We start from the raw sequence: 13,103 nt of genomic DNA on the forward strand, positions 1-13,103 counted from the left end.
GCAGCTAGGTGGCGTAGTAGATATAGCACCGGCCCAGGAGTCAGGAGTACCTTAGTTCAAATCCAGCCTCAGACACTTAATAATTACCTAGCTGCATGACCTTAGGCAAGTCACTTAACCCCACTGCTTTAAATAAAATTAGAAATTTTTTTAAAAAAAAATGTAATATACCCTTTTCTCACCAAGATGCTTGAAAGGCATTTCCTTGTATTTTCCATAAACTGTCCCCAAAGCATACTAATCTCTTTCCTCTTCCATAAAGAATATTTCTTAAAGACACATTAGAAGTTACTGAGCTAATTCATTTCCTTAAAAAGCAGCAAACTGGGGCAGCTAGGTGGTGTAGTGGATAAAGCACCGGCTCTCGAGTCAGGAGTGCTTGGGCTCAAATCCTGTCTCAGACACTTAATAATTACCCAGTTGTGTGGCCTTGGGCAAGCCACTTAACCCCATTTGCCTTGCAAAAACCTAAAAAAAAAAAGCAGCAAACTAATTTCTCTTTATAAAACAAAAGGAGAAACAGATATTGGTAAATTCAAGCAGACCTTAACTATAATGACAACCATGAAACACAAAGAAGAAAAACCTAAGTAAATCCCTATTTCTACAAATGATTTTGCTAATCTACTGCAAGGAATTCCCAACCATAAATGCTTTGTTATTCCCAGTTTCTGAAACATGCTACATAAGAAAAGTAATTGCATTAATATTGTCTGTCTTTGGAGGAGTGGTGGTAAGACAAGTCATGGCTAAGTTATTTAATATTTGTGAAACCAAAAAGAGCAGAAATGGTCACTCTTTGATTCTTTTCACTTCTTCCCCCTCAGACATTCTAATTAACACCAGAACTACTGGATCCTCATTCCCAGCTCCCCAGCTCCTTCCCCCTCCCAAACAGGGTACACAGAAAGATCCAGAAGCATGGAAGAGGTAAAAGGTCAGGAAGGTGTGTCTATCATACCTCCCTCTTTCCTCTACTGGGTTCAGAGCATTTCATTTCACTCGCTAATTCACTCCTGAGAGGCTGGGTTTCAATTCTGTTTTGCTCCAGCTCTTCTAGACCTGGAATATGATTTTTCAGCAAATTCAATTCAACAAATAGTTGGGTGTCTAGTAAGTGCAAGATTCATGTTGAATGCTATGGGTGATAAAAGATGAATAAGCCACATCAGGGAATTTACAGTTTAGTAGGGAATACTAGCTATAGCTTGCATACAGGAAATGGGAGTAAGTGGTCTAAGACATGTAAAAAAAAGCAGAGCATGAAAGTGTTTCAAAGGAAGCATACAACTTACCTAATGGTAGAAATGGGGGGGGGGATTCATGAGAATACAAGAAACTATGGAAACATGAAATAATGCCAAGAGAAGATAGCAAAAATAGAAAAAACACATAGAAAGCACTGACTACAGTTAATTAATTGAACTAAAACATTGGCGACATTTTACAAATACAATGAAGGAAATATCAGAATGGGACACAGAATAAATTGTTATATTAAAACCTACATCATTATTTTAAAAATATATAGATTAGAGCCTATGACTTTATTGGAGAGTCAAACTCATACTTTACTTGTACTTCTTAAGTGAATTAAGCTTGTTCATTATTTTTTGGTGGGTAAATAAAGCTTCAGGAAGGATACTGCATTTGTACAAGATATTGGAGAATAAGAATTTAACAGTTACACATGGAAGGGAGAGAAGGATAGAGAACTTATAACAAAATACATGACAAGCATGCATAATGAAGTTATAAAATATCTAAATTGAATGATTGCCATATATTCCATTTTAAAAAGTACTCTTTCTCCTCTCTACTGACACCTATACATCAAAGTTGAAATTTTATCTGCAGGTCACAAATTTGTAAAATTCATACTTGAAGATGCTGAGTATGAAAATTCACTCTTAAAAATGACAATTTCTTCAGTTTCAGAGTTACTATACAATACAAGTGGTAATTTAGTACAGCATTTATATAAATCCAGAAGAGGTTACTTAAAATGGAAATGTAGAAACATTTTAAAAGAAGACCAAAAAATAAATTCTTAATGGGCAAAGCAAATTGAAAAGAAAAGCATTTTATTATGTCATAAAGCCATAAAAATTTGCTAGTAGAAGTAATCTTAGAGAAGAGTTATTTCCTTTTCCAAAATCCTCTAGGAAATTTGAGAGAAGTTTATCTTTGTAGAAATCATAGTTGAGAGATCATATAAACAAAGGATCAATATATGAGTTTAAAATAAGCAAGAGGAGCTAATATTACTGTTACTTAAATTCATTTTTGAATTTTAAAAAATCACCTAAATCCAAAGAAATGACTACAGACGATTTTTCCTCAAGAACAATTTGCTAGATTTTGGGGGAAGAGAGGAGAGAGAGAGAGAGAGAGAGAGAGAGAGAGAGAGAGAGAGAGAGAGAGAGAGAGACAGACAGAGACAGAGACAGAGAGACAGAGTGTGTGTGTGTGTGTGCGCATCTATCCAGGAGGCTCAAAATTAACCACAGATCATAGCTCTATACAATATAGTCACTAACTTGTAGGTAAGAAAAAAAACTTTACCTAAAACATTTTTGGAATATATGAAACTGGTAATTATAGCAAGAAACACGTAGCCCTAGGAGAGTAAAAGCTGCCTCTTTATACTCAGCTTATATTTGTTAAGAACATTTACACAGGAAATAAGGCTTATTCTTGGTAACTATAAAGACAAAACAATCTAAGAAGGCAAACCAGTTGAAATATACTATCCATAGGAGGACTTTGTGACTGCAAACATACCTGCATCGAGTTGGTCTGTGTTTGATGAGGACATAGCAGAGGCAGATTCACCTTCACTAATGTAAGCTAACTTCTCTAGATCAATCAGCTGTTTTTGAATTGAGATGTGTTTTTCTGAAAGAAAGGGTCCATTTAAAAGAAGAATTGGAAAAGGACACTTTAAAGACAGCCCAAATTTTTAGCCCCCTTAAACTAGATTACTGTAGTATTTTCTGTGGCGAAATTTAAATTCCTGTTAATTTGAATGTCTATGATAATGGGCATTTTAATTCAGTCCCATTTCAGCATATGAAGTTCTAAGAAGTTTACAATCTTCTTGCCTAAGAAGTTTTTCCCCCTTTACTCATCCAAAATGCAAACTTGCAAGCTAGGGAGGGTGTTCTTTAAAGATTTCTGGTGTTGGGGGTGGGGGTGGGGTGAATCTCCCCCTTCATATGTCTGCATTCTCAAGCAAGTCACCAAATCCCACCTGCCCTCTCGTTCCTCGAGATGGTGCTAGGATTTCTGACACTTGCTTGTCCCTATCAGGCAGGAGACCTGCATCTTTTCGTAGTTCTAGTGGTTATTTTCTTCCCTTCTGCCCAATCCCCCTAAAATCAGGTTGCTTTTTTTTTGCTAGGCAATGGGGTTAAGTGGCTTGCCCAAGGCCACATAGCTAGGTAATTTTTAAGTGTATGAGAGTGGATTTGAACTCAGGTACTCCAGGCTGGTGCTCTATCCACTGTGCCACCTAGCCGCCCCAAGATCAGGTTTTTCTTGATGACCTCTTAACCCTATTTCTGATTCTCTTCTACTTCCTTTGAATCATTTTCTTTTACTTTCTTTTTTTTGAATTTTTCCTGCTATCCTATCTAGTAACTCATACATCTTTTCTATTATTGCTTGAGACCTTCAAAGTTTTCTTTAAGATGGGCAATAAGTTTGTATTACTAAAAAGGAATTCTTTCCAAGAGGAAAATAAAAATAATAAAATCTTATAAATATATCTAAATATATCTTTTATGCTAACTAGTGCTGACATAGCCAAGCGGTATATTTTTATGCCTCTTGATCATTTCTCATTTGGTCAGGAGCTTCCATTTATAGACTTTTAGCATTTTGAAGGCATTGTCTATTAGAATGTAAGAACTTTAGAGATCATCTAGTCCCTACACTATTAGGACACACTTACTGCCTTATCACCTTTGGTATGATCCACTCTAGTTTTCCATCACTCAATGATTTCTGTTATTTTACTTAAAGATTACATAGGCCCAGTTTCTCATTATACAGATGAAGAAACTGAAGTCAAGAGAGACTAAGGTCACATGGTCAGTAGAGAAGACGAGGCTGCTAGGCAGCCATTCTTTAAAAGGCAGGGAGTCGTTCCACAAATATAAACTTTTTCTAAACTGGTAACAAAAGAGACAATATGAACTGTATATTCTTCTGCAAGACTCATCCAGTACAGATGGAAATATGGAGCATTATCAGATACAGAGTAACTCAGAAGTAAAGAGCAAAATGAAATTCTAAGATTCTAGGCATTAGGTAGAAAGATATATAAAAATATTTCAAACCTGTTGATTTATGACCATAGATAACAAAGCATTTGACTCAGGTATCTCACAATCACTTCCTACTCTATACCATAATTTCATAATTTGATGAGCAAACCTCTTGATAAATCAGATGAGGCCAGGATGCTGTAAGGCTCTTTCAGACCTTCCTGTTCTGCTTCTTTTTCATTACTCTTTAATTCCATTTCAGATACAGCATCTTCATCATGACTGTTGCTGCTTAATGTCATTGGATTAATTAGTCCATCTGAAGAAAGATGAGAAGTACGTTTATATGGACAGTTAAGCAGTCAATATTCACCAATGCTTTAAAATTTTTCATTTTAAATTTCTTCTCTTAATCATGTACTAAGAATCTTTAAATATGCAACTCAAATACTTATATTTCCAGGCCAACATTTTTCTTTTCAGATGAGGAAACTAAGGGTCACAGAAAGATCTGAGTGACTTGTCTTGAATCCTACAAATCATGAACATTTATAAAGCACTCTAGTTTTCAAATGTTTATATTGTCTTATGTTGGCGTTACAGTCCTGTGACATCAGTACTACAGATATTGTTAATTGCCATTTTCTGGATGAGAGAACTGAGATTCTCTGAAGGTACATGAAGTATCCGTGGCCACATAGTTAGTAAGTCTCAGAGGTAGCCTATGAATTGAGATCCCTACTTAACAAGTAGCTTTTTTTTAAAGCTTTTTGCAAGACAAATGGGATTAAGTGGCTTGCCCAAGGCCACAAAGCTAGGTAATTTTTTTTATTAATTTTTATTACAGATGTTATTTGAGTTTTACAATTCCCCCCATCTTACTCCCCACCCCAGAAAGCAATCTGTCAGTCTTTACTTTATTTCCATGTTGTACCTTGATCCCAATTGGGTGTGATGAGAGAGAAATCATATCCTTAGAGAAGAGACAAGAATTCTAAGAGGTAACAAAATCAGACAATAAGATATGTTTTTTTTCTAAATTAAAGGGAATAGTCCTTGAACTTTGTTCAAACTCCACAGCTCCTTAACTGGATACCGATGGCATTCTACTTTGCAGGCAGCCCAAAATTGTTCCAGACTGTTGCACTGATGGAATGAGTGAGTCCTTCAAGGTTGAACATCACTCCCATGTTGCTGTTAGGGTGTACAGTGTTTTTCTGGTTCTGCTCATCTCACTCAGCATCAGTTCATGCAAATCTCTCCAGGCTTCCCTGAAATCCCGTCCCTCCTGGTTTCTAATAGAACAATAGTGTTCCATGACATACATATACCAGTTTGCTAAGCCATTCCCCAGTTGAAGGACATTTACTTGATTTCCAATTCTTTGCCACCATAAACAGGGTAGCTATATTTTTGTACAAAGTAATGTTTTTATCCTTTTTCTTCATCTCTTCAGGATATAGACCCAGTAGTGGTATTGCTGGGTCAAAGGGTATGCACATTTTTGTGGCCCTTTGGGCATAGCTCCAAATCGCTCTCCAGAAGGGTTGGAAGAGTTCACAGCTCCACCAACAGTGTAATAGTGTCCCAGATTTCCCACATCCCTTCCAACAATGATCACTATCCTTCCTGGTCATATTGGCCAATCTGAGAGGTGTGAGGTGGTACCTCAGAGAAGCTTTAATTTGCATTTCTCTAATAATTAATGATTTAGAGCATTTTTTCATGTGTCTATGAATTGTTTTGATCTCATCTGTAAATTGCCTTTGCATATCCTTTGACCATTTGTCAATGGGGGAATGGCTTTTTGTTTTAAAAACATGACTCAGTTCTCTGTATATTTTAGAAATGAGTCCTTTGTCAGAATCATTAGTTGTAAAGATTGTTTCCCAATTTACGACATTTCTTTTGATCTTGGTTACAGTGGTTTTATCTGTGGAAAAGCCTTTTAATTTAATGTAATCAAAATCATCTAATTGGTTTTTGGTGATGTTCTCCAACTCTTACTTAGTCATAAACTGCTCCCCTTTCCATAGATCTGACAGGTAAACTAATCCTTGCTCTTCTAATTTGCTTATAGTATTGTCCTGTAACCATTTGGATCTTATCTTGGTAAAGGGTGTGAGGTGTTGGTTTAATCTAAGTTTCTTCCATACTAACTTTCAATTATCCCAGCAGTTTTTATCCCAATGGCTGGACTCTTTGGGTTTATCGAACAGCAGATTATTATAATCGTCTCCTGCTTTTACACCTAGTCTATTCCACTGGTCCACCACTCTATTTCTTAACCAATACCAAACAGTTTTGATGACTGATGCTTTATAATATAATTTTAGATCAGGTAGGGCTAAGTCAACAGCTAGGTAATTATTAAGTGTCTGAGGCAGGATTTGAACTCAGGCACTCCTGACTCCAGGGCCAGTGCTCTACCCACTGTGCTAACTAGTCACCCCAACAAGTTGCTTCAAAAGAGATTTATTTAATATGGTTACAATTAGAGTGAAAGGAACAAATACTGCACCAAATTGTTGGCTCTCTTGCTTGCCATGTTCTGGTCTTGTGATATTAAAGTACACCTTGCTGTGCTCTCCTCACAAATTCTGCACAAAGTGACAGCTTCTGCTACTGACAGACCGGCTACCAACAAAACCCTGTCTAGAACTTATTATGCAATAATTAGGATGTTTGCTGCCTCATCAGGGTACTGGGGGGGGGTGGCATTCAGAAAGGATGACCAGCACCTCTGGTATGAGCATTTGCTGAGCCCTTTTCAGGGTTGTCTTCTACCTTTGATTTCACCCATGGATCCAAGAAACTGCAGTATGTATAGAAGTCATACCATGGTAAAAAAGATCTCATCTGAGAGGCTAACTTATGTTTATAAACCTCTTGGTGAGTTATTGGGATGTCTACCCTGAAGTGTGAAGACTTCCCCAGACAGAATGGGTGGATAAGAACAGGCAGGTGAAGCAGGCACTTTACAGCAGTTAGAGCTTGGTCAGAAGAGACCAACGTCATCTCCTGCATCCCAGGTCATTGCCAGTTGTCCTGCCACTAGATTTGGATGATTCTTAGAGAGGCTGAAGGCAACTCTGCCTCAAATTCAATTCACCATAAGTCAAGATATCCATGATGTAATTAGTCCTCTTCAAAAATAAGAGATAAACAGCTTCCCCTTTCTGGTATATGCCATGCAGGTCCTCCCATCACTTCATGACCTCTGATTCTAGGTTATTCATCATCATTACATGGATTCAGGGCTTCCCTTTGCTTTAAAAAAGCCAGGATGACATCTTTTCTTTAGATATCTTGTTTAAGGTCAATACTTCCTCATAAATAAACTCAAGTAAACTGTTTAAGTACTAGAATTCTACTAAAAGTTTTATGACTTTGAACTATTGTAAATATATATTATTTCATTTATTTTTTAAATATTTCAAGTACTGGTGATCTCATCTGTATTAGTATTCTCTCCACTGCTGTGTATTACAAGCCTTACAGTGTCTTAGTAGACTGTTCTGTGGAGGTTGAAAAATTCTTTGAGACCAAACTGGTGATAAATCTTCCAAAATGAATTAGGCTGCTCCTTGGAACAGACATAAAGGTGTCCCAAAAATCTTGGTGAGGTGTTAAGCTTTTATAGTTATTAAATATTTAATTTTAATGTAGATTTCTTATTCCCTGTTTAAAAGCATCATCAAGCCTGTATAAGCCTTTCCAAAGCCTGAAATCATTTCATACCATAATCAAGAGAGGGGTTTTAAGCTATAGCAATGAATGAACCGACTTTTGAGAACTTGTGTAAAATTATAACCGTCATAGCAATGTCATAAGAAAATGCACCCTAACTTCCAAAGAATACATTTTGGAAAATCGTTTTAATAACTGGTATTTGTCTAAAGTTATAAAGTACATTTTCATTGGGATGATAAAACAAATCTTTTGATAAGCTTGTAGATAACTACACTGATACCTTGACAGCAAGTGGGAAACCATTAAATATTATTTTCCCCACACAATATTTTTTTCATGGCTCTCTTTACTCAGTATCTTTTTTTGGATTTTACTTGTTTTTATTTCATCCAGGCCTAGTCCTATCTATACCCATATTGATCACTGGTGTCCTGCTTACTCTGATGTATGGCAAAAAAATTCAATTATATAATGAATTTAAGGATGTATCAACTCCACACAATAGCACTGCAATTTGCTGTAGTGAATGAAGGACCAACCAGAGTCAGGTTCAATCAATCATATGCCTATCTTTCAGGAAAGATTTTTTTAAGAGAAAAAAAAACACAGCTTAGTTTTATGTCCTTTCTCCAGCTGCACCAAAAACTAAATACGTAGAAAAGATGCACGAAGAGAGGAAACCTTCACAACAGCATGGGGAAGTAATCTAAATAATTAATTACCACTATTAAGGGAAAATTGCAAAGTTAATTTATCATAGACCTTATAAAGGTTATGACTGGTGACCTCCTTCAGGGAAGGGGTTGGTTTTCCACCTTTCTTTGTATTACTAGAACTTGAGGTGCTTATAGGCAAGTAATAAATTTGTAGATATAATTCATCCCTGTCAAAAAAGCATTCATACAATCATCACCACTAGAGATTTCATATATATACACACATATATGATATACATAAAATATACATGTGTGTACATGTACACATACACAAATGTGTATGTGACAGACACATAGCCATTTGGTAAGTTTGTAGACATAATTCATCCTTGTCAAAAAGACATTCATACAATCATTAGCATTAGAGAAGATTTCATATATGTGATATATAAAGTGTATATGTGCACATGTACATGCATACACATGTCGGTGTGCATGCATGTATAATACACGTGACTGACATAGGCACTTGAAAAGTTTGCAAACATAGTTCATGCCTGTCAAAAAGGCATTCATACAATCTTACCACTAGAGAAGATTTCATATATTTATATATCATATATGTGCACATGTATGTGTGTATATATATGTGACTGACACACAGGTACTTGATAAGTTTGTAGATATAATTCATCCCTGTCAAAAAGGCATTCATTCATTCACTCACTCACTAGCACTAGTTATGTGTGTATATATACATATATGTATATATGTATATATATATATATACATACACATAGATACGTAATTTAATATAATCAGAGGAACCTTCCTGACTCAGCTAAAAGCTGTGGAAGCTAGCAGATTGGAAGTTTCACATATATGTACACGTGTATACACACATGTGTGTATATATATGTACACATAGATGTGTACCTTTAAAAGATTTAGAGAAAGATTTGTTTCAAGATTGATGATCAGCTCTTCCTCCCCTCACTCACAAAACAAATACCCGTTTGTGGGGTCTGCAAGCCTCAGGGGCTAGGTGGAAGCCGGGGCTCCCATGCAGCCTCCGGGCCTGAGACTCAGTTTCCCCGTTTGTAAGACGCGGCTCCTCAGAGCAGTGGGCCCGCAGGGCGGTCTGGGAGATCGGAACGATATCTGTGAAATGCCTTATTTCGGCAAATCCTCAGGCGTCCTGATCCCTACACACACTCACACACGCGCAGACACACAAACACGCACACACGCAGACACACACGCGCACACACACATACATACACGCGCACAGACACACAAACACGCAGACACACACAAGCGCACAGACACACAAACACACACACAGACAAACATACATACACGCGCGCAGACACAAACACGCACGCAGACACACAAACATGCACACACATACAAACACGCACACAGACACACAGGCGCACAGACACACAAACACACATACATACACGCGCGCAGACACAAACACGCACAGACACACACATGCACACACGCACACAGACACACACAGGCGCACAGACACACAAACACGCACACGCAGTCACACACACGCACGCACGCCTCAGTGTGGGCAGCCACGCACGGACCCCCCAGCCGCCGCCCGGGGGGCGCCTCGCACGTGCAGCCCCCGGCGCGCCCCCGCCCCCGGCCCGCCCCTTACTGCTCTGCGCCGCGGCCCCCGGGGCCGCCTGCTCGGGCTCGGGCTCGGGCTCGGGCTGCGGCGCCGCCTCCTCCGCCGAGTTCTCCATAGTCGCCGCTTCCACGCCGGGGCCGGGCCCGGGACTCCGGGACTCCGGGGCCGGGGCTCCGGGGCTCCGGGGCTCCGGGGCCGGGGCCGGGGCCGGGGCGGGCGGGAAGACGCGCGGAAGGCGCCGCAGCGGGTCCGGCGGAGGCCCAGGGCAGCGCCGGGGTGCCGCGGTCCCGGAGGCGCCCCGTCCCTGAGGCGTGCGGCGCCCCGCGCCCCTGCGCGCTGACGTAGGGGGAGCTCTGGCCAATGAGCTGCAGGGACCCCGTCTCCGAGGCGCGTGGCGCCACCCTCCGACCAATCGGAGAACTACAGCCCCCAGGAGGCGCTGCGGCGCCGGGGAGCGCGGCGCGGGGGCGGGGCGGCGTCCGGGATGCTAAGGGGCCGAGGAGCAAACCGAAAGAAGCCTGCGCGCGCGCCCGCGGGGGCGGAGAACTACAATTCCCAGGGGGCAGCGGAACGGAGCGACCCCGGCGGGGGCCTCGGCCTGGGGCGCTGCCGCCCGCTGGGGTGAGTAGTGGGGGCCGCGGCGCCGGCGGTGAGGGCATGACGGGGTCGCGGCTCCCGAGGCTGGGGCTGCGCTTGGTGACGGCCATAATGTCGCTCCTCGGCCAGGTACCGTGCGCTTTCTCTTGCTTTGGTGGTAGGGGGCGCGGAGCCCCTCGGGCCCGCCCCTCCCCCTCCGCGTTTCCTGTGGCGCCTGGGGGGCTTCCTGTGGCGGGGCCCGCGGGGGGCTGCGGCCCGCGGGGCAGGGCCGGCCGGGGCAGGGCCCCAACGTCCGCCGGCCCCGGGAGGCCGGGCAGAAGCCAGGGGGCCGGCAGGTGCGCCGTGGGGGCGGCCCGGGCACCCCGAGGATGGTCACTGCCCCTTCGCGGGGCGGGCAGGGACTTTGTACGCCCTTCCCTGTGACTGCGTCCATTTTGAGGGGGTTTTTGCAAGGCAACGGGGGGAAGTGTGCGCTAAGTGTCCGAGGCCGGACCTGAGCCGGCAGGGCCGCTGCCCCGTGTGTGGCTTCACCAGCCGGCCCCGGAGCCGGGACGGACCGGAGTGTCCGGACGTGAGGCAAACGGGGCTGCGGGGCCTGCCCGCCCCCGACCCCCCGGATTGTGCTGACACCCCCACCCCCGAGGGCAGCGACACCCCGAGACCCCAGACTCACGGCTCCCCCCTCCTCTTTAACCAGCTCTGTAATCTTCAATCCATACTTATTACGGATTTACTTTGTCCCAAGTCAAAAGAGTGAAACGGGGCAGCCAGGCAGACGCTTACTACTTACTTAGCCGTGAGACCTTGGGCTAGTCACTTAACCCCCATTGCCTTGCAAACCTCCCCAATACAATTTCTACTTTCAATGTATTTGAGTATGGGATACAAGTAATATAGTCAGCATAAGTATACAATTTAAAATAACTCTAAAAATGCTGTATGGAGGTGTGCAAATGTAGATCTACATATGTCTATGTACCACTGTGTGTGCTTGTATATTAGACACACATACACACAAAGTACTTAGTCCTAGGAAGATCAATAAAGACTTCATGTTGAAGATGATGCTGAGCTATATCTTATATAATAATGCGATGGCGAACGATTTTATATAAACTTTTAGTAAGGCAGAGGTAAGGTGGGAGTGTATTTCTAGTATGGGCTTCAATTATTGCAAAGGACCTAGATTGGAGATGGACAGTCAGACAGTGACAAGGCCACGTTGGTGGGATCATGTTGGGGAGGGGGAAGAAAAAAAAATTTCAAGGGACCTCTGAAATGACTGCTTTGTTTGCCATTCTGAGGAAGGGAGGGAATTTATTTCTTTGGTTTTTCTCTTACTGTAAAAAGTCATTGAATAAAATTAGGTTGTTGGGCACCAATTCATCCTTCCGCCCCCCCCCCCCCCCCCCCCTTATTTTCATATTATCTGATTGGGTGAGTCTGCTGTTGCTTGAGTTGCATCTATGAACTTAGAGTTAGGAGGAATTAGATTTATACATGGCAATTCTCCATTTACTATAGTTTATTACCACTGTTGATCTCCACCTCACTGGTCTGGAGACCATTCTTTATGATAGAAAAAAAGGACCAAAATAAAATGAGCACATTTGCTTTCTTTCAATCCTGTATTATTGTCTTTCTAGCCTTCTGCCTCCTTTCTTCCTTCCTTTTTTAATAAGAAATTTAATTTCCATCTTAAAGTTTAGATTTTTGCTGTCTCTTGAGGGTTTATCATAAAGCCTGAGCTGGAAGGGACATTGACTCTGACCATTCAGGGCCCAAACAATGACCAAGCGGGCTTAGATTGAGACCCATGGTGGAGTGATTTGGAGCCGTAAAACTCAAGAAATCCTGCATTTGTAGGTGCTCTGCCCAAAGACTTTGATCTAAACATATCAGGTATTAACAGTTATTTTTACATATAGATAGTTAACCCTTTGAACGTTCCAGTGCTGTTTGTCTTTGGTGTTAGTGAGTTAGCTACAGAGCCAGGACTAGAACATAAAATTTCTTGACAGGGCCCACAGAGTTGATTTTCAAGTATGACCTCAGACAGTACAGATCACCTATCTTGTGACATAGATACTTAACCTGTTTGCCTCAGATTCTTCATTTGCAAAATGGGAGAAATAATAGCATCTATAAGGGCTGTTATGAGGATTAAGTATGATTGTATTTTTCAACTTTCTAAGTGTTGAATAAATGCTATAAAAATGCTTCACCACCTCCTTCATA

The 13,103-nt window shown here is 41.5% G+C and overlaps 2 protein-coding genes across 11 annotated transcripts in view; one reads left to right on the plus strand and one right to left on the minus strand.

Moving 5' to 3' along the window:
• TRMT1L (tRNA methyltransferase 1L) overlaps positions 1 to 10,579 on the minus strand; it is a 54,250-nt gene extending 43,671 nt beyond the window's left edge. The window contains exons 1-4 of one of the 4 annotated variants that reach the window (XR_012475626.1): positions 10,296 to 10,450; positions 4,441 to 4,590; positions 2,785 to 2,898; positions 962 to 1,062 (exon numbers count right to left, since the gene is read on the minus strand). Coding sequence is in view for 3 of the 4 variants with exons in the window: in XM_074222233.1 (XP_074078334.1) it covers positions 962 to 1,062; positions 2,785 to 2,898; positions 4,441 to 4,590; positions 10,296 to 10,383 (453 nt within the window). In the remaining variant the exon portion in view is untranslated. Of the gene's footprint in view, positions 1 to 961; positions 1,063 to 2,784; positions 2,899 to 4,440; positions 4,591 to 10,295 lie in introns of those variants that run through there. The other 3 variants (XM_074222233.1, XM_074222232.1, XM_074222234.1) reach the window with 3 other exon arrangements.
• A 213-nt stretch (positions 10,580 to 10,792) lies between these two features.
• The window catches only part of SWT1 (SWT1 RNA endoribonuclease homolog), a 137,567-nt gene continuing 135,256 nt past the window's right edge, over positions 10,793 to 13,103 (plus strand). For 4 of the 7 annotated variants that reach the window (XM_074222224.1, XM_074222228.1, XM_074222226.1 and 1 more), the window contains exon 1: positions 10,794 to 10,889. Coding sequence is in view for 1 of the 7 variants with exons in the window: in XM_074222229.1 (XP_074078330.1) it covers positions 10,926 to 10,994 (69 nt within the window). In the remaining 6 variants the exon portion in view is untranslated. The other 3 variants (XM_074222225.1, XM_074222229.1, XM_074222231.1) reach the window with 3 other exon arrangements.

This window comes from Macrotis lagotis, chromosome 2 (genome assembly GCF_037893015.1).
Source record: "Macrotis lagotis isolate mMagLag1 chromosome 2, bilby.v1.9.chrom.fasta, whole genome shotgun sequence".
Classification (NCBI taxonomy): domain Eukaryota; kingdom Metazoa; phylum Chordata; class Mammalia; order Peramelemorphia; family Peramelidae; genus Macrotis; species Macrotis lagotis.